Source organism: Myotis myotis, unplaced genomic scaffold, assembly GCF_014108235.1.
Source record: "Myotis myotis isolate mMyoMyo1 unplaced genomic scaffold, mMyoMyo1.p scaffold_m19_p_13, whole genome shotgun sequence".
NCBI lineage: Eukaryota > Metazoa > Chordata > Mammalia > Chiroptera > Vespertilionidae > Myotis > Myotis myotis.
In genome coordinates, this window is record NW_023416317.1 from 24765151 (window position 1) to 24788826 (window position 23676).

The following is a 23676-nucleotide window of genomic DNA, read 5'->3' on the forward strand; positions in this document are numbered from 1 at the left end:
CCCCTACCCTGCCCCACGCCCCATCGCTCTGAAGCCAGCACAGGAAAGTGGCTGTTGACAGGGCTGAAAGCTCATTTGTTCCCTGCGATGCTAAGCCGAGAGGTGGGTCTGTCCTTTTGAGTCCCTGAGCTCAGGCCTGGGCCACCTGGGGGACGGCAGGTCCAGCCTGTCCTGGGGCTCCCCAGGGTGTAGGCTCAGCAAACAGGGCTGCAGCAGACGCCAGGCAGGGCTCTGCCCACGCCCACCCTCAGTGCTTAGGAGCAGCCTGAGGAAAGGAGGGCCGGTCACTGAGGTCAGTGAAGGAGACACGTGTCCCCGAATAGCCGGAAAGCAGCAGCCAGGACCCAACCAGGGCGTGGGCCTCCCGATGGCAGGTTCCTGCAGCCCAGGGGAGCAGCAAGGTGCTCCCCATGGACCCAGACCCCTGGAAGTTCTGGGAGGCTCAGCCCCAACCACTGCAGGGTGGAGCGTGAGGGCCAAGGGCAGGGCCCCGCCTGCCCCCCACAGAGCTCCAGCCCAGCCACATCCCGGACGCCCAGCACGTGGCCCCCACGAGTGACGACAGGCCCAGCTTCCCAGTGAGAGCGGCAGATGGCGAGTACCCAGGAGTGTGGAAGGGGGGGGCTGGCAGGCTTCCAGGACTCATCAACGCTTCCCACCCAGAAGGGACCCAGAAAGGGGCGAGATCCCCTCCCCCAGCCCAGATGGGAAGTGGGGGGAGGGAAGGCTGGCTGTAGGGAAGAGCACTGGATCGGGAGTCCGGGGCCAGGGTACGAGTCTAGCCTGACGTGCTGTGACCCAGAGGCATCAACTTCCCTTTTCTGGACCTCCTTTTCCCCATGTGGACCAGGGAGCGTGGGGCGGCAGGGGGTTCTCTGGCCTTTCTCCAGGGAAGACTGGCAGCCACCCCTGAGGAGATGTGTCCAGGGTCACAGTTCAGCCTGGGGGTGGGGCAGGGCGGGGTACACATGGGCAGTGCCCACCATGGGCTGTGGCCCAGCTCTGCCGGGGATCTTAAGAAGGTAGGGGAGTCTGGGGGTCTTGGACCCAGCATTCTGATGCCCAGTGGGTCCTGGCCAGGGTTCCCCTTAGGCTGCTGGTGGCTGCTGTCCCCTTGGCCTAGGCCAGTGATGGCGAACCTTTTGAGCTTGGCGTGTCAGCATTTTGAAAAACCCTAACTTAACTCTGGTGCCATGTCACATATAGAAATGTTTTGATATTTGCAACCATAGTAAAACAAAGACTTATATTTTTGATATTTATTTTATATATTTAAATGCCATTTAACAAAGAAAAATCAACCAAAAAAATGAGTTCGTGTGTCACCTCTGACATGTGTGTCATAGGTTCGCCATCACTGGGGCCTTACCACCCACTTCCCTTTTTCTTTTCTGTGCAACCAGAGCGGGGCTTTCTCTAACAGAACCTGGAAACTCAGAGCAAGGAAACCAAAACATGGGTGGTGGGCCCACAGCACGGGGCCCCACTGGGACGTATCTCTCCCAGCCTCCCGCCCCCTCCCACCTGGCCTGGCCTCCACTCACCTGGAAGAAGGCAGCGTTAGCCAGACGCACTGGGATGGTCTGGGAGCTGCCTGTGGGCATGGGTACCAGGGGTGAAGGCAGGATCTGGGGGCAGTCCTGAGGGCTCTGCAGGAAAAACACAAGGAGGTGGAGTTGACCGAGGAGGCATTTCAGAAGAGACGGCTTCATGGCCACCCGGCCTGCCCATGCAGTCCTGCCTCCCCGAGGAGATACCAGTCAGCTGGTGTGAGGAACACTAGCAACAAAACTGTATGATCCACCAGCACTGAAGGCAACATGCCAGTGAGTCCCCACCCTCTCATTTGATCCTCATGGCAACACCATGGGCAGGAAGGTGTACTGGCCCCATTTTACAGATGAGGAAACTGAGGCACAGAGCGATCACATAACCCGTCAAGTGGTAGAACTGGATCCCTCCCATGCCTCTGAGAGGAGGCCAGGAGGCTGAGGTTGAGGATCGGCCCCTGTGAAATGGGGGCTGTGCCCACACCCCAAGACCCCTCCCCGCTCTGGAATGCCAGTTTTCAGATGACACACATTAATGATTCAGAGAAAAGAAACCGGACTTCTGAATGGCCCATGAGAAACGGGCTGTGAAGGGCCTGGTGCCACCAGGCTCCAGCGGACAGCCTTTCTCACTGCCTGGGCTCAAGTCACAGCCCTGGGCAGAGGCGCCAGCTCCCAGAATCCCAGGGAGGACCTGGGCATCATCATTCCCATGGCAGAGGTGGAGCCACTAAGGCTATTTCAAAGAAGGAAGGGAGGGAGGGAGGGAAGATGAGCAGGCAAGAACCTCAGGTTCATGCCTGTCCGGTGTGGCTCAGTGGTTGAGCGTTGGCCCATGAACCAGGAGGTCACGGTTCGATTCCTGGTCAGGGCACATGCCCGGGCTTTCATACAGGAGACAGCCGATCAATGATTCTCTCTCAGCATTGATGTTCCTATCTCTCCCTCTCCCCTCCTCTCTGAAATCAATAAAAATATATTTTTTTAAAATACATATTAAAAAAAAAGAATCTGGGGTTCAGAGAGGTGGGGGTGGCCTGAGGTCAGAGGGCAGAGCTGGTCTTTGAACTCCCATCTGTCACTCTCAGGCCAGAAATTGAGGCCCAGGCTGAGGGGCAGAGACCAGGGCTGTGCCCACCGTGCCAACTTAGTGGCCTCTCTGAGCTGGGAAGTTTGGAGCTCCTATCCTGCCTTGGGTTCCCGGTGGGCCATGTCCTGCCTCCTCAAACTCCGAGAGCCTCACCTGCTGGGACCCTGAGAGAGGGGAGCGTAGGGGACCCTGGAGCAACCACAGCCATCCTAAGGGGCCAGCCACCCTTCGGCCCAGGGGCTGCCTGCTCTGCTCTCCTCCTGCCCAAGTCTGGTTGGGGAAGGGTTTGGAAACATGATGATCCATCTGTCACCTTGAGGTCACCGCCAGAGTCAAAGGCGTCAAGGGAGGGAAGGTGGAGGCCTTTTCTCCTCAGTGTTAATCAGACAGGGAGCTCCTTGAGGGGAACCTCAGGGGTCTCGCATCAAACCTGACCTTGAGGGGATACCAAGGCCAATAATCACTAATGATCATGCCAACGACAGTGGCAGCCACGACTCACACAGACCTCACTGTGCACCGGGACAGTTCTCAGCACCAAATCCTTCCTCCCTCAACCCTAGGACGTAGGTACTCTCATCATACCCATTTGACAGACAGGAAATCGAGGCACAGAGAAGTAAAGGTTTGCCCGAGATGGAATGTGCAGCACAAGAGGGCTCTAGTTGTCCAGACCTTTTGCTGACCACCAGGCCAGAAACGTCACCCCAACGGGGGGTTTTCCTTGGGGGCTGTGCCTGGTGCAGAGCACAGGGCCTCAGCTGAAGAAGTGAGACACTCAGGCCCTGGTGAGGCCTCCTGAGCTGACGGTGCATGGCTGGGAGGTGGGAGCTGGTGTCCAGCCCCCTGTGTGAGCACACACAAGTCGCTGTCCCTCTCTGAGTCGTTGTCCTGTGCTGTCTCGTGTGAACGCCATGGAATTCCAGAGAATGGAACCCACATGTTCTCAATTAGGTTTCCCAGCTGCCGCCAGTTCTGCTTTGCAGCTGGCTGGAGACCAGCGGCTCTGTCCCCCCAGCTCCTCCCTACCCATCGGTAGGTGGCCGACAGAGGAGCCTAGGGGTGAAGGTCAACAGAGAGGGGCTCCCATAAAAGGCCCTCCAGAGGGAATGATGTGGGGTCATCTCTGAGGGGCCCCGACTCCCCTTGACCCCTATAACCCCTGGCCATTTGGATGTTTGAACGCATTCTACTGAGTAGAACCAAGGCTGAGAGCTGGCTCAGTTTTGCCCTCCTCCAGTGCCTCCCCCAGGGTCAGCGAAGCCTCCATGGGGGCAGCAAGTGTGTCTCCTGCTGGCCCCCACCACGACCATCTGCCTCCAACTCTGGCTTGGCCTTTGGGGAACTTCCCCCAAACCCAGCTCTCCGGTTTGGGAAGACTGACTCTAAACCCAGCCTCGGGGATGAGCGGGTGCCCAGACCACCCTGGCCTCAGCAATTGGTTCAGAGAATGTAGGGAACCCTGGTTCAGCCAGTGAGACTCATCTATGGGACTTCTGCACAACCAATGAAAGCTCTTCTTTTTTTTAAAAAAAACCCTCACCTGAAGACACGCTTAGAGAGAAAAAGGGAGAGAGGGGGAGGAGGAGGGAAAAGGAGGGGATGAGAGCGGGGTGGGAGGGGTGGGGAGAGAGAGAAACATCGATGGGTTGCCTTCTGCACCTGCTCCGACTGGGGATCAAAGCCACAACCCAGGCATGTGCCCTGACTGGGAATCAATCCGGCAACCTTTCAGTGCACAGGACGGTGCTCAACCAACTGAGCCACCCCAGCCAGAACCAACGAAAGCGCTCCTGTTTCCCAGGGCTAACGGATGGGAGCAGCCTGAAGTAGCTGAGCCCATCTTGCTGCCAGGAGGGATGGCCTGCTGAGCATGGCGCCCACCCAGAGGGCTGGGGAGGGCCCGGCCACCTTGCTGGAGCCCCTGGATCCAGTTGTGCCCGACGGTGATGCCACCTCCCGGACTTTTCACTCACATGGGTCAGTTCATCCTGTAGGGGCTGAGGCCAGCTTGAACTAGGGCCGTGACGGCGAACCTTTTGAGCCCTGCGTGTCTGCATTTTGAAAAACCCTAACTTAACTCTGGTACCGTGTCACATATAGAAATTTTTTGATATTTGCAACCATAGTAAAACAAAGACTTATACTTTTGATATTTATTTTATATATTTAAATGCCATTTAACAAAGAAAAATCAACCAAAAAAATGAGTTCGCGTGTCACCTCTGACACGCGTGTCATAGGTTCGCCATCACTGCCCTAGGGCTTCCCTACTTGCAACCAAACCAAGCCAAGTGGCTTCTCCCTTTGCTGGAGGAAGTTCAGGGCACGGCCTGCAGGCTCAGGAGGGAGATGGGGAGAGGGGACAGATGCTGGGCCACAAGGCGGGGAGCCACAATAAGCCAACGTGAGCCCAGCGTGTGCTGCTTCACAGAGGGCCTGACCTGTCTCTCGCTGGAGCTCACAGCCTCTCCCATGTTCTCTACCAAGTTCAAGGGCAGAGAACCGATATCCCAATGAAGGGAGCACTGACCGGCCCAAGGACCCTGACCCCACTGACCTGTTCCCTCTCCCTACCTCTCCTCAGTCCCATCGTCCCCCTACACTGCCCCACATTCCTACCAAACCCCTCATTCCACTGGCTCCTCAGGAAGGCGTCCCTCCAGGCTCCCCACCAAGGGAGCCGCCCTTCCACCTGCCGGCCCTCCTTGCTCCTAGGCCGGAAGTCGCACCTCCTTGGGGAAGCCACCCTCAGGGAGGCCACACCATCCCTTGGACAACTGAAAGTGGAAGAGGTGGCCGCATTCCTCTCTCTCCCCCCTCCTCGGAAAAGCTGAAACCCTGCCCCCAGCATCCTCTACGCCCCCACATCCTTCCTCTGGGGCCTGGGAGGAAATAGGGAAGTGACCCAAGACTCGGCCCTAGCACCTGCTTCCCAGGGACACCGCCCAGGCCTGGCTACGACCACCGCCTCCTCCCAGCTCCTGAGGGGCCCAGAAGGATCTTCCGACCCCGTGCCTGCCGCTGACCACAGGCATGGCGCCTCCACAGCTAACTGGCACTCAATTAGATGGCAAATGAAGCATCGGTCAGGGCCTCCTGCAGGCGCAGGGCGGGGGCTGCCTCTTCTCCTGCTGGATTACCATAATCCTTTAAGACAGGCCCTCTCTGTGCCCCCACCCCACCTCCTGACCCACCGAACACAGGTCTGGGGGGGAGGGGGTTATGAGGCACCGCCAAAGAAACACCTCCAGCTGGTGAGCTGCTGGCACAAAGGGCCCTTCACAAAGAAGCCCTCCTGTCCCACCTCACCTTTTCCTGCGCACCTACTATGTGCCCAGTATGAAGCCGGTCCCTTACAGGTGCAGCCTCTGAAGTAGGTCCCATCTTACAGATGGGGAAGCAGGCACAGAGAGGTTTGGTGGCTGGCCCAGAGCCACACAGCCACAGCTCACAACTCAGGTCTTGGCTCATGATGGGGAGGGCAGAACTGTGCCTAACTGGGTTCTCTCCCAGTGCCCAGACTCAGGCATACAACAGATATTTAATAAATGCTAAACACACTGGGTTGAGACTGGGTCCCCCTCACCCCACCACCCTTCTAGGGACAGGCTGCCAGCTCAAATGCTTCCCACTGGCATTCACTGAGTCCCTGCTGTGTGCACAGCCCCGGACTGGGGGCTGGAAGATGTGGACCCCAAACAAGAGCAGGAGTCCTGGTCAGTCCAGGCTGGAAATCCCAGCGTTCTGCAGAGGCTTGGGGCCTCCCCTGTGGTTTAGCCACGCAGCCCCCACTGGCTCTCGCCCAGCACAGAAATCCACATGACTGCCTCACTGCCCTCAGTCAGACACTGCTCCTGGTGGTCTCCCCTTCCTCAGAGCCCGTCTGAGGCTCAGGCCGGAGGGGCTGGAACCGGGAGAGTGTGAGCAGACAAGGTTCAAGGATTCCTGACGAGTTTCTCCGAGTCCAGTGCCAAGAGGCTGGGGCTGCTTCCTGGGAGCCAGCCCCTGGTTCATATTGGCTACCTCAGTTGTGCCATCTGGAAAATGGGCAGAAATACCCCTTTCCTAGAGAGATGAACTGCAGGCCGGTACCAGGACCTCAATCTGGTCCCTTGTAGCCCTCATCCAAAACAGAGGGCCAGCAGCCAGGTGTGACAGGAGATGAGCTGTGGTCTCAGGACCCTGCGGTCCCCATCCCCCAGTCCAGTCATCCCATCTGGCTGGGCATTACCACCCCAGCCAAAGTCTCCGGCACCCCATTTGGTCATTCCTGGCACACGGCTTGGAATAGCCTGGGAGGCTCTTGGGGCAAACGTAAGAGGTCACCCTGCAAGTGAACTCACCCCGGAAACAACCAACAAAAGGTATGTCGCATTTCCATTTGAATTTTTCCTCCTGTTCCCCACTCTACCACCACACCTGGCCCTGCTACAATTAATTAAGCCTATCTACCCTGTAGCACCGGGGAGGGCCCGGCCCATAGCCAGTGCCGAATCAGCCCGTAGAGCCCAAGGAACCAGGATGAGCAAAAGAGCCTGGGAACATGTGGTTCCTGAGGCAGCGTGCCCTCTCCACCCAGGAAGAGCCTGGCACCCCCTATTCCGGGTGCCCAGGGCCAACGGGGAGACCAAAACACGGGCCTTTCAGCCCAGCTCATGTGGGGAAACGGGAAGAACATGGTCTTAGAAAGAGGGGTTTGGATTCAAATCACCAGTCTGCTACTCCCTGACCCCCTAGGGCTGCTGAAAATATTAAAGGTGAAGTTAAACCCTAGTCAGTCCTGGCACGATGTGCGGACAGGGGCCCTCCTATGGCAGGTGGGAGTACAAACTGGCTCAGGCTTCCTGGAGGGCAGCTGAGCTCAAGGTGTAAAAAATATAGCCACACTTTCACCCCAAAGTGCCACTTCTAAGGATTGGTCTGCAGGGGATAGTCAAGGATGCATACGGCGCCCTGGCCGCATTGGCACGCAAAAAGTAATCAGCACGTCCAACAACAGGGATTGGTGAGATGCTCTGCCATGTGACCGGCACGGCACAGCTGTGCAATCTGGTGCCAAAGAAGAAAATTTAATGATGTGGAAATGTTTCCAACATGTTAAATGAAAAAGAAAAAAAAAAGAGGTGATGAAATAGTGGAGGCAGAGGGCAGCCCAGGCCCGGCTTACCGTAGGATTCGGTGAGGCCTCGCACCGAGACTGGTTGGAGACACAGGTGTGCTGCTGGGTGCACCAGAAACAGGGCCACTGTGTGGACAGGCAGCTGGTGCAGCTGGAAGACAAGGGGATACTCAGCTCTCGACCCTCACTCCGCCCGGGCCCCTGCAACCCAGGAGGCAGATCCCAGCACTAGGGAAGGTCTTCCTCATCATCAGAGCTGCCAGGAAGGGCTGTGCACTTCGTAGCATGGTGAGTTTCCCACCGCAAGAGGTATGCAAGAAGGGGATGGGCAAGCAGATCCTTCAGGAGACTAAATGAAGAGTACTCACAGCACTTTTCTCTGCCCCGACCAGCCTAGGTGCTCACAGAACCCAGGCACCGAGGTGAGAATAGTTTGTTGTCTAAATGAGTTGGCGAGTGAACAGCTGAGGGGCCTATCTGCCCCATGACACTATCATTTTTCTTCCAAAGGCTTCCCCACGAGCGAAAACCTCCCACCACCTGGAAGCTAGCCCCCGCCCCACTCACGCCGTGTGGGGGTACACTTGTCCGATGCGGCTGCAGTCGTAGATGGTGAAATTGGCCCTGACGATGTTCCGCCCGTTGACCCTCACGGACATCTCCACGGTCACATGGTCTGGAATGGATCGGGGGATCCAGGGGGAGAAGGACAAGGGGGTAGAGGGGTCTCCACTGACATCAGAGTCTGTGACATAAAGACCCCCATGCCTGAGATCCACCACTGCACCCCTTCGGGGCTGGGCATCTGAGGAACCCCAGATGGCTGTCTCCACAGTCCAGTGAACGGAGAGCTTACCTTGGTGCGGCGGGAAGGGCGGGAACTGGTCCTTGGGTAAGAGGTTGCAGTAGGCGAGCTGGTGGCCAAAGGCAGGGCCTGGGACCCGGGCCTCAGTGCGGATGTTGTTCCCGTAGTCACAGGCCATCTCCATGCCACTGAGGCTGGGCAGGCTGCCAGAGATCTGGAGGATCATGCCCTGGAGGCGAAGGGCCCTCAGCTGGGGGCAGGCCCTCCCCGTATAGCCCCGCCCCCAACCTCGCCACCCGGGAGAACCAATGGCGGTGGGGTGGCTAGGACTCTAGGTTGCAGCCTGCATGTGACCAAGCGGCTTCCGTTTCTCTATCTGCAAAATGAAACTCATCTTACAGTAGCCAAGGAGGCTCCGCAAGACCTGGCCCATGACCTCTCTGAGCCCATCCGCTAATACTCTCCCAAATCCTTCAGACTCGCTCTCACCTCAGTGCCCTCTGCCCAGAGTACTCTCCCCAGATACTCGGCTTGGCTCACCTACTTCACATCTTTGCTCAGATGTCACCTTTGCGGGGAGGCCCCCCATCCTGATCTGGTCTAAAATGTCAGCACCCCTGACTCCATCTCCACCCCTCTCTCTCTCTCTCGGTCCTACTTTCTTCTCCATGGCGTTTACCACCATCTTGACCATCTTTCTTGCTCATTTTCTCTCACCCCAGGAGCATGTCAGTCCCTCAAGGGCCAGGGTTTTGTCTGAAACAGGGGACAGATGAGGACACCCAGCTCCAGAGAAGTCACTGAGGGCAGGGCGGGTGGGCCTCAGGCCTGCTGTCCCTCTGCCCCAGCTCGTTGCCAGGGTCTGGAAGGACTCCTGCCCCAACACTGCCTGCTATGGGTGGGGAGGGGCTGAGGTAGCTCAAGGCCCTCCTGGGCACAGGCAAGGGGGGAGCCAATGGCCCCCACAGAGTCACCTGTTTCTGAGAACGAGAAATAGCAGCCTGGCACTTGGTGATCCCTCCACCCCCTCCCTTGTTCTGGGGCTGGAAAAAGACAGAAAGATGGGGGGGGGGGGGAGAGGGTGCTCATTCTCCTCCCATCCTACAACTTGCTCCTCCTTCCTGGGACTCTGGAGCCTGCCCACCTGAGTTCAACTCCCAGCTCAGCTACTCCCTAGCTGTACGGCCTGTACCCCTCTGTGCCTGTGTCCTCGTCTGTAAAATGGGGACGTAAAGAGCATCCGCTGCATAGAGTGCTGGGGGGCCGACCAGAGGTGACCGCCATGCACGCAGCACGTCCTGACACTCGGTAAGAGCTCAGGAAAGCCAGCCATTCTCACTGAATTGTCGTCTCTGGGTCCCAGGGGCCCTACGGGCAGGAGTCCCACCTCTCAGGGTTTGGGTGCCAGGTGAAGGGCAGCTCCCCACCCTGTATCCCCCACAGTGGGTCCTGCCCCCCAAAACTCACTGGGTACTCCTGGCGCACATCAATCTCGGCAGGCAGGACTGTCATGGTGGGACAGCGGCCGGGGCCCTCGCTGGCGCTGGTCCAGAAGTGCTGCTGGCTGGAGTTGGCGCAGTCCTGCTGCAGGGTGCACCTGGAGCGGCAGGACACACGTCAGGACCCCTGTGGGCTGCTTTCCTGCTGCAGCCTCCAGGCCCAGGCCCAGACCCTGCCCCTGCCCCTGCCCGGGACCTCACCGTGTCTCCAGGGCACACCAGCCGCAGTAGGCATCGGCCGCACCCACGCAGTCCCCACAGGTGGCGTGCACGGCACACGCAGCGACTTTCACCCTAACCATCTGGAGGCAGAGGCAGGGGCCCAGCTCAGTGAGGCTGCCAGCCCCTCCCAGGGCACTCAGCCTGTGAGGGCCATGAGAGGCGGGGGAAACTGAGGCTCGACACTCTAATGGGGGTAACATGGGAATAAGGCTTCCCTGCACTGGGAGGTGAAGGGTGAGCAGGCAAAGGAGGTGGGGGATTGGGGTGCTCCTGGCAGGAGGAACAGTGTGTGCAAAGGCCAGGCAAGCAAGACAGCTCAGCTCATCCTGGGACCTTGTCAGGCCAGGGCACTGGCCTTACCTGGTGGGACGTCATCAGGTAAAGGTAGCCAGGGTCTGCTGGGTCAAACTGCATGACGTGGTGCACCGGCTCCCCATAGGCCACCGTCACCACCCGCCGGCTGACCACCTGCATGCTCTCATTCAGGTTGATCTGCGGAGGTGGGGGTGGTCAGGATGATGGTGTGCGGGGGCGGGGGGGGGGGGGGTGCTCACAGCAGGGGGAGGCCGAACGCAGGGGAGCTGTCACCGGGCGGAGGGGACCTGACCCAGGCTTGGGGGCTCAGCCTCCCCATCCTCTCGGGCCCTCCAGGACTGGTGGGAAATCACAGACATGGAAGGGCGATGGGTTTAGCCGCTGCACACTTTTGCCTCTGCTGTGCTCCTATCAGGAGCTCCCTCTCTGCTCCCCACCAACACATCCCACCCTGTGACTACGTGCGGGCTTTACAGTTATAAACATTTTCTGGGAGGCTGTCTGGCGTCACGCCTAAGAACAGGAACTTGGGTTTGGATTCTGGCTTTGACATTTACAAGCTGTAAAACGGACAAGTTGTCCAAGGCACTCCCCGTCTATGGGCCTTGGTTTCCTGAGCTAATGGGGCTGACAGTACCTGCCCCACAGGGCTGTGGGGAGCACTGAATGAAAAGATGCATGCAAAGTGCCCATGGGGCCATACTGCTCATACCTCCCCCCTCACACCCATTTTGCAGATGAGGAAGCTGAGGCCCAAGGAGGCCGAGGGACTTGGCAGGCATCATAAAATGAAGACTCCTCAGAGTCACGATACAACCTCGGCCTGTCTGACCCCAGAGTCCAAGGCTGGAGCTGGGTCATGGGGTCCAATGTCCAGGCAGGAGGACAACCAGGACTAGCGGGGGCCTGGAAGCTTCTCTAGCTGAGGGCCCCTCTGTATGTCCCTCAGAGTCCCTTCAATCTGCTCTTTTTCTACTGGCCTTACTCACTCCCAGCATGTGGCACCAGGCCTGGGCTCGTACCACTGGTCGGGGCCTTCCTACTGCCCGGCCTCCTCTGTGGGTCTAAAACCTTTAGTGAGTCCTTCCTGATTATGTAATAAACTTGTGCAAGTCCTAATGATCTGACCCTAACTTACTGCCAGCCTCATCTCCACTCACTCAACCCAACTCACAAATTCCACTTCCAGGCCTTTGCCCCAGTTGTGCTCCCTTCTGGAATATCTCTCCCCCTCCCACCCATGTGCCAATGAGGCCAGCCTCTGTTCTCCCAGGGTCTCCTCCAGAAAAGCTGCCCGCATGCCCTCCACAGACCAAAATGAAATTACTCTCTCCCCAGGTTCCCACAGGCTTTTGTCCAGCCCCTGAGACATCGCCAGTCCCAGGTGGCCTGTTGGCAGAGTCTGTCCAAGGCAGCTTGGCCCAGGTTCAGTATGCTGCCCCCAGTCCCACCCCCACGCATCCAGCAGACACTCAATTCATTTCTACTCCTTCAAATGTTTATTGAGCACCTACTGTGCTCCAGGGCCCGGGCTGTGTATTATGATCTCAACCCCAGGCTGGCGGGAGACAGAGTCTTCACAGAGCAGGATGGTGGGTGAAGAGGTGGGTTGAGGGGTAGTGTGTGCTCTGGGCCAGCTGGACCTGAATTCAAGCCCAGCTCTTGCTGTGTGACTTGGGGGCAACTGTTTTCCCTCTCGGAGCCTCAGTATCCCCATCTCTGAAGTGGGAATCATGGCTCTGCCTCCCTTGCAGGGGTGTGAAAATTAAAAGAGGAAATGCCCATGATGTGCCCTTCGAGGCTGGGTAGACAGTGGGTGCCTAATAACTGCAGCTTCATGGGCAGGGAGTAGCAGAGACCCCTTGTGTCCCACACACAGAGGCATCATTGCAGGAGACTCTGACCACAGTCCTGGATGGTCCAGCTCATTTTCCACATGACGGACAAGGAAACGGAGGCTCACTCAGGACACACAGCTGGGCGTGGCAGAGCCAGGATCCAAATCCAAGTATCTGACCCCAAAACACGAGCCCCACTGTGTAAGGGCCTTCCATGGGGGGCTCAAAGGCTGAGGACAAGCCCCCACACCTGGCCTCTCCCCCACACTGTGAGTGGTGCAGCAAGGGTCCCAGGGCCAGGTGGGCTGGGCTCCGCACCCCACTCCACCCCAGCCCCAGCCTGTGGCGTCTGCCTGGGCAGCTGAGGGAATTGGATTATCGGATCTGAGTCCATTAGGCCAGGGCCTGGTGCACACGGAAGGCCTGCCAGGCAGCTGCCTTCCTCGACAGGCAGGGAAAGGGAGGTGGTTGAGGGGGGCAGATCGAGGCTCTCCCCATCCTGCCCCATCCCGGGAATCAGATCCCTCGCACCTTCCCAGCTCCAGAAACCTCAGGCCAGGTGTGACTGCCGCTGGAAACCAGTCACCTTGGGGGTGGGGGTGAGGGGAACTGGGATGACAGCCCCCACTTGCCAGGCGGTGGCCTCCCCCCATCAAAGCCCCACAACTGTCTCAAGAGGCAGGGCTGACAGCCCTGCACAGATGGAGCCAGTGAGGCCCAGAAAAAGGAACTACGTTGCCCCGGGTCAAACAGCCTGAAAGTGGCAGAGCCCAGAGACTTGGCCGCAGCTCCATGGCCTCAAAGCCCCGGCGCAGACACGGAGGGAAGGGCCGGCCCCTGGCAGCGGGTTCCCTTCTCTGCACGACAGGGCACTTGCTGTCATAGCAGGAGGGGAAGGGACAGATGTGGAAATGCTCTGTGGACTGAAGTGCTGGCAAATCGGAGGACATGAAGGCTAATATTGGACCTCGGCCTCCTGCTCCCCCGTCCCTCCCGGCCTCCTCCCCCACCCTCACCTTGAGCAGCCGCCCGCTGGCTGTGCCCAGGAAGACCACCGTGTAGTTGCTGACACTGGCCACGGCCACGGAGGAGAGGCCCGGGGCTCGGAACACGGGCGTGGCCTTCAGGGGCTGCAGGATGGACAGCGGGTGCTGCAGGTGGGCGGCTCCACAGTCCAACTGCTCTGGCTGCAGCTGGAAGAGAAACCACACATCAGACCTCGCCCCAGAACCTTCTCTGCTCCCTGCCCGCACGGTGTCATCTCCGGGCTCAGCATTGGAGCCTTCAAGTCTTGCTTCTGCTTTATAGGCCCAGCTCTGCGCTGAGACCCAAATACGAGCAGGGTCCCGACCCCGACCCCAGACTGACCCCTGACCTTGGCTTTAGACACAAAATTTCCCCAAGATGATGTTTCAGGTCCATGGGGGCCATTCCGGAGGAGTTGTGGATGGGGTAAGAAGGGCTGGCAAGGGGACAGGTCAGTGTGCAGGGGCCGGGGAGGTTGGGATAGGGGGAGCCTTACATACCCTCATGCCCTTGTAATAACAGGCTGCTCCTTCTGGCTGGTCACAGCCTGGCAGAGCAGAGGAGCCCACACCAGACCCATCCTCTGCCTCAGCTATGTCCCCACAGCAACCATGGGGTACCCTCCTCACAGACCTCCTGCTCTGACCCCAGTACCACCTCCAGAGGACTCCAGGTTGAGGCCTCCCCTGCCCTCAAGCACACATCCCCTCATCTACCCACATTACTGGTGGGCAAATCAAGGCTAGATGCCTCCAAACCCCCAGTCCCACCATCCAGATCAGTCCAGTGCCACCCTGGGTAGCAAACCAGCCCCAACTCACAAGAGCATACGGCTGCGGCTTCTAATCCCCGTGCCCCGCCGTTTCCCGGACTTGCCACCACCTTTCCCACCCTTCTCCAGGTCTAGGTGGTCCTTTCAAAGTTTCCAAAAATACAAAGCAGATCCCAGGAAATGCCTTTGAGAAGATGACTGTGCACATCCACAAGGATGCAGATACAAGCGCAGTTCAGAAGACCCGATGGGGGACACAACCTCCTATCTGACAGGACTGAGCCGGAAACTACATAAATGATGGCACATAGTCCAAAAAGCCACTCCCGCCCCTTCGTGCCACACACACACACACACACACACACACACACACACACACACCTGCACCGATTATGACAGAAGGGCATCTGGTTGAAGAATTCACGGGATGTCAGAGCCATTTTGGTAAAACAGATGCATAAACAACAAAGTAAAAGTCACGACAGTAACCATGTCAGGTTGGCTGGGACAGACAGTGGGCCAGGCCTGGGCATCAATTCCCTGAAACCCGGAGGCCCTCTGAGGCCACACGTCACAGATGAGGAAACTGAGGCTCGAGATCACCAGCTCAATGCCACAGACTGAAGCCGACGGCAGACTTGAACTCACACTGGCCCCCAGGGGCTGGGAGCAGGGACTCAGAAGGTCACCAGAACATAGCATTGAAAGGGGCTTTAAGGTAGAGCTTAGTGAGGCTTTTTTTTTTTTTTTTTTTTTGCTTATCTGTGCTTTTTGCAAAACCTAAGCCATTGACTATGTGCCTGTGTGATGTTTGCACAAAAGCTCAGCTAGTTTTCAAAAGAAAACAATAAATACTGGGTCCTTCTGTCCTTGAGCAAATAAACATAGTTGTGGCCTCATGGGCTTCTAGGCAAGGGCTGTTTCCCAGCGCAACCCTGAGAGGTTGAGCCCGGAATCTAGAGACGGGGTGGGGCTGGGGTGCCCTGGGCAAGAACCCATGAGTGGGGTAGTCTTCCGTGGGATGGCTGGAGGTGACCTGAGCAAGTCACTTCTCCGAGCCTCAGTATACTCAGCTATAAAATGGGTGCATCTCTACCACCTCCCTCCTAGGGGCTGGGATGAGATAATTCATTGAAAAGCACTCCCAGCAGGTTTGGCCTATGGTCAATGCTCAGTGTTAGCTGGTACTATTGCTGTTTCTGATATGATCGTCACTACAATTATTATAAAGCGGAATCGGGCAAATCATGCCTACCTCAAAGCGTTTGAACCTGACTCCCTCTGACCCCTTAAGGGTAAGGCGGCCATTCTCTCATACAGGAGGCCCTTCCGTCCCCCACATTTCCCCAGAACACAGCAGCCAAGTGAGCCCTTTAAAATGCAAAGCAGGTCTTCCCCGTTTAAAACCCTCTATTGGTGACTTACAGAATAAACCCTGAATCCTAAATCCTCCCTCCCATCAGGCCCCTGGGACCTTCAAGCCCATTCCATACCCTCCTCCCCTCACCCGTCCACTTCAGCCACACTGGCCTCATTTATTTCTCACACATTCCAGGCTGGGTCCTGCCCAGGGCCTTTGCCCTTGCTGTTCCCTCTGCCCGAGGTGCCATTCCCCGGTGTGTCATATACAGTTGGCCCTTGGACAACACAGGGGTTAGGGGCGCTGCCTCCCTGTGCAGATGAAAATCCGAGTATAACTTCTGACTCCCCGAGTCGTCCCTAGGTATCCAAAGCCTGAGGGTGCTCAGGTCCCTGATATAAAATGTCACAGAATAATGCACAGTCTGCCCTCCACATCCACGCACTCCCAAACACAGATGCAAAACAGTGTTTTTGATCCGTGCTTGGTTGAATCTGTGGATGCAAAACATGAGGATACAGAGGGCCGACTGTACGTTTTTTAAAAGCTGCCTGTAAGTGGACCCGTGTGGTTCAGGCCCGCATTGTTCAGGGGTCAGCTGTAATTGGCTCCCTCTCGTCCCTCGGCTCCAGTCCTGCTCTGCCCCACTCCATCCTGTGTGTGTGCCGAGCTGGGCAGCCCTGGAGAGGGGGCACTGCCCCTCCTCCCCAGCTGCCTACCCCAGCCAGGCCCCCTGAGCCACCCCGCAGCTGCAGGGAGGAGGCGAGCGGCTGTGTCTGCGCTCAGGCCCTGGAGGGACGCTCTCCCTCGGGGTTACATAACTTTTCTTCACTGAATATGGATTACTTGCATCATTAAACAATTAGTTGTTTTAAAATTAAAATGGCAAACCTTTGCCCAGAGGACGTGACTTTCCTCCCTGAGCTCTGGGAGTCTGGGAAGGAAGGGAGACCTGAGGCCCCCATGGCACCTTTGAGGTTTCCTGCCCTGGGCCCTGCGATGGGGGACCCAGCCAGCCCGGGCGGGGGGTCCTGGGAAAAGCCGGACAGGCGCCCAGCTCCGGGTGATTTGTGGGCCAGGGCAACAGAGAGGATGAGGGGGGAGCGTGCTGGGAATTCGCTCTCGCCTGCCTGCCCTGACGTTCACAAGCCATTAATTCTGTGCCGAAGGAATTTTCTAAAAAGCCTTTGCTCCAACTTTTTTTTCTCTCATCCTAAAAATAAAATTAAAAAAAAATTTTTTTAAAGGAGAAGTAACCCATCGGCCGCTCCGGATGATCTGAGCTCTGAGGGGTAAGCTGACTCCCTCACCGCCAGGGGAAGTCACAAGGCTTTGAACTGGCTCAAGAATGGAAGCGGGAAATGCCTCCCCTGTTGGGGGAGGGGCTGCCGGCCCGGAAAACGGGGACAGTAGGCTTGGGGACCAGGCAGCTGTCCCACGTGTGGCCTCAGCCGAACTTGGTCTCCTGGGGAGGCCGGCTCCACGGGCCCAAAATACCCCTCTGACCAGACGACACTGCTTGGAACTCCTTCCTTAGCACCCGCCTCCCTTCAAGTCTCACTCCGCGTGGGCCTGTCAGAAACAGTCATTCCCCTGGCGGTGGGGGGAGGGCTGGACTGTCCCAGCAGCTCCCTGCGACCCACAAGGGTCACCTTTCCAAGAGCAAAACTGGCCAGGCCTCCCCAGAGTCAAACCTTGCTCTGGCTCCCAGCTGTCCTCAGTATCAAGCCTGGCACCCAAGGCCTTTGTGATCTGGGTCTTGCCAACTGGTCAGGCCTCAGTCTCACTTCTTCCCTGTGCCCCACCCTCTGCGGCGAGACACCAATCTTTGCAGTTCCTCAAATGGGGCCACATTTCCCCTCCAGGGCTCCCGAACCTTCGCAATGCTATTTCCTCAGCGGCCAGTGCCCTTTCCGCATCTAAGAGCCGCTCAGACCCCTTGTCTTCACCCCGCGGTTCCCTTTGCCAGGCATGCCCAGCCAGTACGATTTAGCCAGCCTTCGAAGTGTGACTCAAAACAACCCCCCTTCCTCGGTGAAGGCTCTGTGCCCGTCACCCCCTTCATTTATCACGGACGCCTGTGCACGGTAGTCCCAGGGCAGAGACTGAGCTCTGGGGTGAGTGTTTACTAAAGAAAGAAAACTAATTCTGACTAAAGTGTGAACAACTGCATTGGCCTGCTCCCTTCCAAGCAGGAGGGAGACTGAGAGCAACACTGCCAGGCTGAGTGCTGGAGAACTAAGGGAACACTATGGGTCAACCGTATGCCTACTCTGCGTGTGGCCACACAGGGGAGACAGGTGTCCAGGCCCAGACAACACCTGGCGGCTAGTGTTGACTCCACTCCCCTAAGAACTTCCGTTTATCCCTCTCTAAAATGGGACGAGCAGCAGCCCCTGGTCTCAGCTCTTTTCTGAGAGCAGGACGCTCCCTGACCCCTCCGGCTAGCTGCCTCCTGGTGCCAAAGCTCAGCTCTGCCCACTCTCCCATTAAAACTCTGACATATCGATTTCACTACCAGCTGTAATTGTGTTGACTTTCTCTCCCCAGGAAGCCAGTTGGAGTAAGAGCTTCAAGAGCCTCGCTTCTCAGGCCTCCCACATCCTGCCCGCAGACCCCACCAAACCTCAGTCGCACCGCAGGTGGCGCTCTGAGGAGGATGAGGCGGCGATGGTGGGCACCATGGCAGGCTGCAAGACCCCGTGGTTCCGTCCCAGGTGGAGACTACACCGGCTGTTGGGACTTTGTGTATCTTCCTGCCTCAAGTTTTTTATTGTTATTGAACTGTGATCTCGGGCAAGTGCGGTTTCACTGCCAGGGGCGGAAAGCACACTTTGGGGTGTTAAGCGGCAGACTACAGATGGCCCTCCGCTCACCTCTCCGGGCTGGGGCTAAGGGGGCACCTCCCACCCACCCTCCACAGCAGCCAAAAGGAACCTTTCAAACTACGAAGCACTAAATGCAAAGGGGGGGGGGGGGGCTGGAAAAGTAAAAGGACGTTCGTGGAGTAAAATCTGGAGTTTAGCTGAGAGCAAATTACCTGTGTTGGTTCCTTAGTTTAGACAAATGTCCTAAGGTAATGGAAGACCTTAGCAGTGGGGAAACTGAGGGAAGGGTATGTAGGAACTATCGGTGTAACTTTCCTGTAAATCTAAAATTACCCCAAAATAAAAAGTTTATTAAAAAGAAAACAACAACCCAAAACAGGCTGTACCCCCACCACAGCTCAACAGTCTTCAATGGATCCCCAGTGCCCTCGACATAAACCCAAACTTGGCTCCTGGGCCCTCAAGGTCTTACTGGGTCTGGCCAGCCCCTCTGTTTCCCTCGACCTTCTGTCCCGGCCGCTCCTTCTCCCTCAGCGTGGACAGCGGAGGAGCAGCCAGGAGATGCCCCAGAGACAGGAGCAGGGTGGAGGGAGCCAACAGGGACCAGGCAGGTGCAATGTAATGGGGACCTCAAAAGCCAGGCCCAGACAAAAGGGCCCGGATTGTTGCTTCCTGCAAAGCCCAGCTGAGTAACTCCTCCCCCATACTTCTTCAGAAGCGCTGAGGTCAAAGGGGAAAGTGTCCTCAAGGTCACTCAAGGACACAGGTCAGGTCCGGATTTGAAGGCACACCTATGATTCTCAAACCCAAACTCCTCCCTCCCACATCAGTCTGTGGGGCCTCTCTGGACACTGTACCTACCGGGCTAGGAGTCCACTGAGCTGCCACCTGCACTGAGGATAAACGGAGGCATGGAAAGAGCTCTGGGCTACTGTTTGCTGGCCCTGGGAGAGGTCAGAATGGACTCCATGCTGGGGGGCCTCTCGCAATGGCCCCCATGCCCAGGAGGAAGCTGCCTGCTACCCAGAGAGGAAATACCAGCACCTCCCTGTGGGTGATCAAGACGCCCGCTTCCTGGACGGGCCAGGGCTGGGGAGGATGGCCAACAGGCCAGAGAACAATAGGAGGCCTGGCCCTGAGCCGGAGAGCAAAAGCCATAGAGGGGAACGAAGGCACACAGAGGGGCAGAGGCTCCCGCAGAACACACGGCGCAGCAATTCCCCACCTTGCCCCCGGCTGCCTGAATCAGGAGGGCGAACGGGCCACAGCAGTTCACGCAGACCCTTCCGGAGCTTGAGAGGCCTGCCGTGGTCTCCCCAACCCCCTCTCTGGAGGAGGCAGGTCACCCAGGCCCAGGGCACTGAGGTCATCCGGGCCAACTGGGCACCGTCAAGAAGGGCTGTGTGAGCCAGCTGGCCAGGCTGCCCTGAACACAAGTGTCCACCCACCCCCAAACACGCCGGGGCCTGCGGAGGGGCTGGACACAGTCTGGAGGGACAGCCCCCAGGCTGAGGTCAGAGGCCTGGCTGTCCTGGGATGGGGATGGGAGCAGGGGGCCCACACACTCTTGCTGTGTCCCCCGCACAGACAGAAGCCGAGGCCCCTAATGTGCCAAGCTTCATGGCTCTTAACACGGTGGGGTGCCCCATTCCCTCTGAGCCTCAGTCTCCTCATCTGTAAAGTGGGGACAGTAACAGCAACACCATAACAAACGTTCCCAGGTGGCTCTGCAGGCCACTGGGCAGAAGCTCGGGGATGCCTGAGGAGTGGGGAGCCCCCAGGACGAGCCGCTCTCCCACTTCCCAAAGTGAAGCAGGTGAGGCGGGGTCAGCAGTGCTGCCCGGATGTTGGGAGCTGGGCCAGGCCTGCTCCTCAGGGCCCGCCTGGGAACGAAGGCCACAGCCGCTGACTCAAGCAGCCATTGTTTTGTTAGCTGGTCTGGTCCCCCCCCCCCGCCCCCCAGACACTCCGCTCCCCCTTCTTGAAGCTGTTTCTCATTCCAGCCCAGCCTGGCCCCGTTTCCCGCCCTCCCCCCAGGGTCCCAGAGGAGCACAGTGTGGGACGGGCAGCCCCAGTGAGAAGTCACTCCCTCCCACCAGCTCTAATGGGGGCGGGGTGGCAGTGCAGTGGCGCTGGCCGTCCTTACCCGGAACAGTTTTGTCCCAGCTTCTTCCCTGAAGGGGATGCAGGCCAGGAGAAGCTGAGAGCCGGCTGCCTCTCCGGCACAGGCTGCCTTCCTCCTCCTGGGCTCCAGGGCCCTAGAGGCTGGAACTCACACTCTCCTCCCCAGAGGGTGCTGGCCTGGGTCCCAGAGTCACGGTACAACTGCTGTGGGCTCAGCTGAGGGGACAGGGCTGGCCTGGGGACCCCAGCAAACATCCCTGGGCCAAGTCCCATGTGCTGGAGACATGGAGGTGACACGTGGGTCCCTCTCTCTAGTTGACCAGGTCCCAGTTCAGGGACCAACCCCTAGTTGAGAAGTGACAGCTTCTAGTAATAACAATACAGTCGTATCAACAACATGACAATAATCATCAGCTACTGTTTACTTTGTGCGCAGATCTCGGCCTGCATAACCTCATTGAACCCTCACCACACCCTGACGCGTGGATGCTACTTTACAGCAAAGGTAACTGGGGCACAGAGAGGTGCAGGGATCTGCCCCAAGTCACACAGCCATTATGTCTAGATGGGAGCTTCACACCAGGCAGGCAAGCTCCAGAGTCCTGGCCCTTCACCACAGCCTGTCATCAGCTGTTCTGTCGGGCGGGCGTTGCCCACAGCTGCTGGGAGCGTGGCTACTTGGAGCTGGAAATGCCCTGGGTTGCAAGCTGGGGAAACTGAGGCCCATCAGGGAAATATCCACTTCTGGAGGCTCAAACACAGACGGTGGACGCATCCTGAGAGGGGCTTCGGGGCGGGGGTGGGTGCTGATCCCCCTTTAGCTCCTTTCCCGGGCCTGGCTTCCACTTCGAGGCTTCGCCCACTGCCCCCCCATTATTGACCTATCAGAGCAGAAAGTGCTATATGATTAACGCCCCACTGGGGCCTCACGGAACCTCGTAATGGAGCTTACAGCTTCCTCCCTCCTCCAGCACATGATTTATTATATTTCAGGGTAAAGGACAGTGGAGTGGGCGGGGCGAGCCACACGGGCCCAGAGATGGGCGGATCCAGGTGGCATGGCGTATTAGCAGGCGAGTGGGCAGTGCAAGGCCCGTCCTGGTGGCCCGTATGGTTCGCCCTGGCCCAAACATGGGCTTTGGAAGGAAAAAAACAGACTCGCTCTAGGTGTAGTAGCCAGGATCCAAATCCACGTGGCTGGCGCCAGGGGACTTTCCGGGCCTGTCCCCATGTGGAGACCTGCTGGTTTCCATGGCAATCCCCACACCGTTGTCAGAGCTGGCCCTGGGGAGTCACCTGGTCCAGCGGCAGGGGGGGCGGCTCTGAGAGAGAGCCTCCTGCGTCTGCCAGCACCTGGCAGGACTAATTCGGGGCTCGCACCCACAGTCCCTTCTAGAAACAGATCAACTGTCTCGCTCTTCCCAAACCCTTGCTGGCTCTCCACAGTCCACAGGACAGTGTCCAAATCCTTGGCCTACACCCCAGGCCCCACACACTCCCAGTTTCATCTCTGCCTGTTACCCAAGCCACGTTCTACCACATCTCTGGGCCTCTGCCCCTGCTGTGTCCTCTGCCTGGAATGCCTTCCCCAGCCCCATCTGTCAAAGTCCTGCTCCAACGTCACCTTCTTCCAGGAAGCCCTCCCTGACTTCCTCAGATGAGGCTGGTCAGTGTGTGGCTTTGGCTACAGCATGTCTTTTGTCATGATCTCCTCCCTGACCATCTGAAGGGTGGGGGTGGATTCCTGGAGAGTAGGGGCAGGGTCTGATTCATCCCTTTTGGGGGCTGCCATGTAACAAAGCTGAGCCTCTCCCCCTCTGCCCCCCCCACCACCACCATACTGCCACACTTCAGAGCATCCTCCACCAGGAGGACAGACAGGTAGGAGATGCTGCCCAGGAGGTGCTGGGCTCTGGTAGGTGAAGGTAGCTGCAGTCCTGGGGAACAGGGGCCCCACACTCGGGGGCGGTGGGGGCTGACCCCTGCTTGGGACCATGCTGGGTACTGGGGTTTGGCAGTTCCACAGACCCCACTAGAAAGCTCTCACTACTCCCAGAGCAGCACCAGTGGGAGCAGAACTTCCCTGGGCCTCAGTTTTTCCACCTTTAAAATGGACCCATTCACCCCTTCCCACTGGGACGTCAGGGGCCCTTTGGCTCACACACGCCTTTGCTCGGTGTTTTCAGAGGACCCAGAGATTGAAGGTGAGGAGCACAGACTCTGCGGCCAGGCACCGGCTCCACGTTTCACCCACTGTGACCGCAGGCAAGTCACTGCGTCCCTCCGGGCCTCTGTGTCCCCTTTTTGTAGATCGGGGATAACAATTCCTTCTGCTTTTGGGGGGGGGGGTGGTATTAAGAGGTATACTACATGTAAAGTGCTTTGTAGAGGCCCAACACAGAATAAGTTCCCAAGAAACAGCAACAGGAATAATAATGATGCTGATGGCAGCCGTTCTGGGGACAGAGTGAGGGCTTCCTTGCCACCCCATGTGCCAACTCAGAGCAGGAAACGGAGGTCCAGAGCAGGGAAGGGGCCCCTCGTTCGCAGGGGCTCAGGCCCTCATGCTCCTTCCATACACACCACCTCTTCGCCCCTGCAGCAACCAGAACTTGGAACCGGCCTGCTCCTTACTCTCCATGAAGACCAGCAGCCGTGGGCGGGCAAAACGAACTCCTGTCGAGGGTGTTCTGCCGGGGCCGACACCGACTCACACAGGGCCTGGGAGACACTGAAGGCCAGGGCGCCCCTTCTTCCCTCGGCCGAGCCCTTTACCGACGGGGACATCCAGGGTCCAGCACTCACCCGCCTGTCTGGGCTGCCTGGGTGTGGCAGGTCTTACTGTGGTCGTGGCCAGGGCCATGACAGAGCCTCCATCCACCTCCTCTCCAACGCCAGGCAGTGAGGTGCTGCCCTGCAGGGAGGCCCAGTGCCCAGCACGGTCTGTACCGGGTAGGGCTGGGGTCAGTGTTGAAAGGGATGTGTCAAGTCATCGTTCAAATTGACCACATCCCTCATTGGCACACCCAAAAGGCCAGGGGCTCACACCTTCCGGAACCTAGGCAATCAATCCAATTTTCAGAGCCGAATGCAACCAGGTGTTCCCCTGCCTCCCCCACTTCCGC

The 23676-nt window shown here is 58.1% G+C and overlaps 1 protein-coding gene across 2 annotated transcripts in view; it reads right to left on the bottom strand.

The window, feature by feature from the left end:
- PLXND1 (plexin D1) overlaps positions 1–23676 on the bottom strand; it is a 53282-nt gene that overhangs the window by 22216 nt on the left and 7390 nt on the right. For both annotated transcript variants that reach the window (XM_036332262.1, XM_036332263.1), the window contains exons 2-9: positions 13458–13634; positions 10649–10780; positions 10268–10368; positions 10035–10164; positions 8619–8796; positions 8330–8438; positions 7811–7913; positions 1545–1649 (exon numbers count right to left, since the gene is read on the bottom strand). In XM_036332262.1, the coding sequence (XP_036188155.1) occupies positions 1545–1649; positions 7811–7913; positions 8330–8438; positions 8619–8796; positions 10035–10164; positions 10268–10368; positions 10649–10780; positions 13458–13634 (1035 nt within the window). The remainder of the gene's footprint in view (positions 1–1544; positions 1650–7810; positions 7914–8329; positions 8439–8618; positions 8797–10034; positions 10165–10267; positions 10369–10648; positions 10781–13457; positions 13635–23676) is intronic.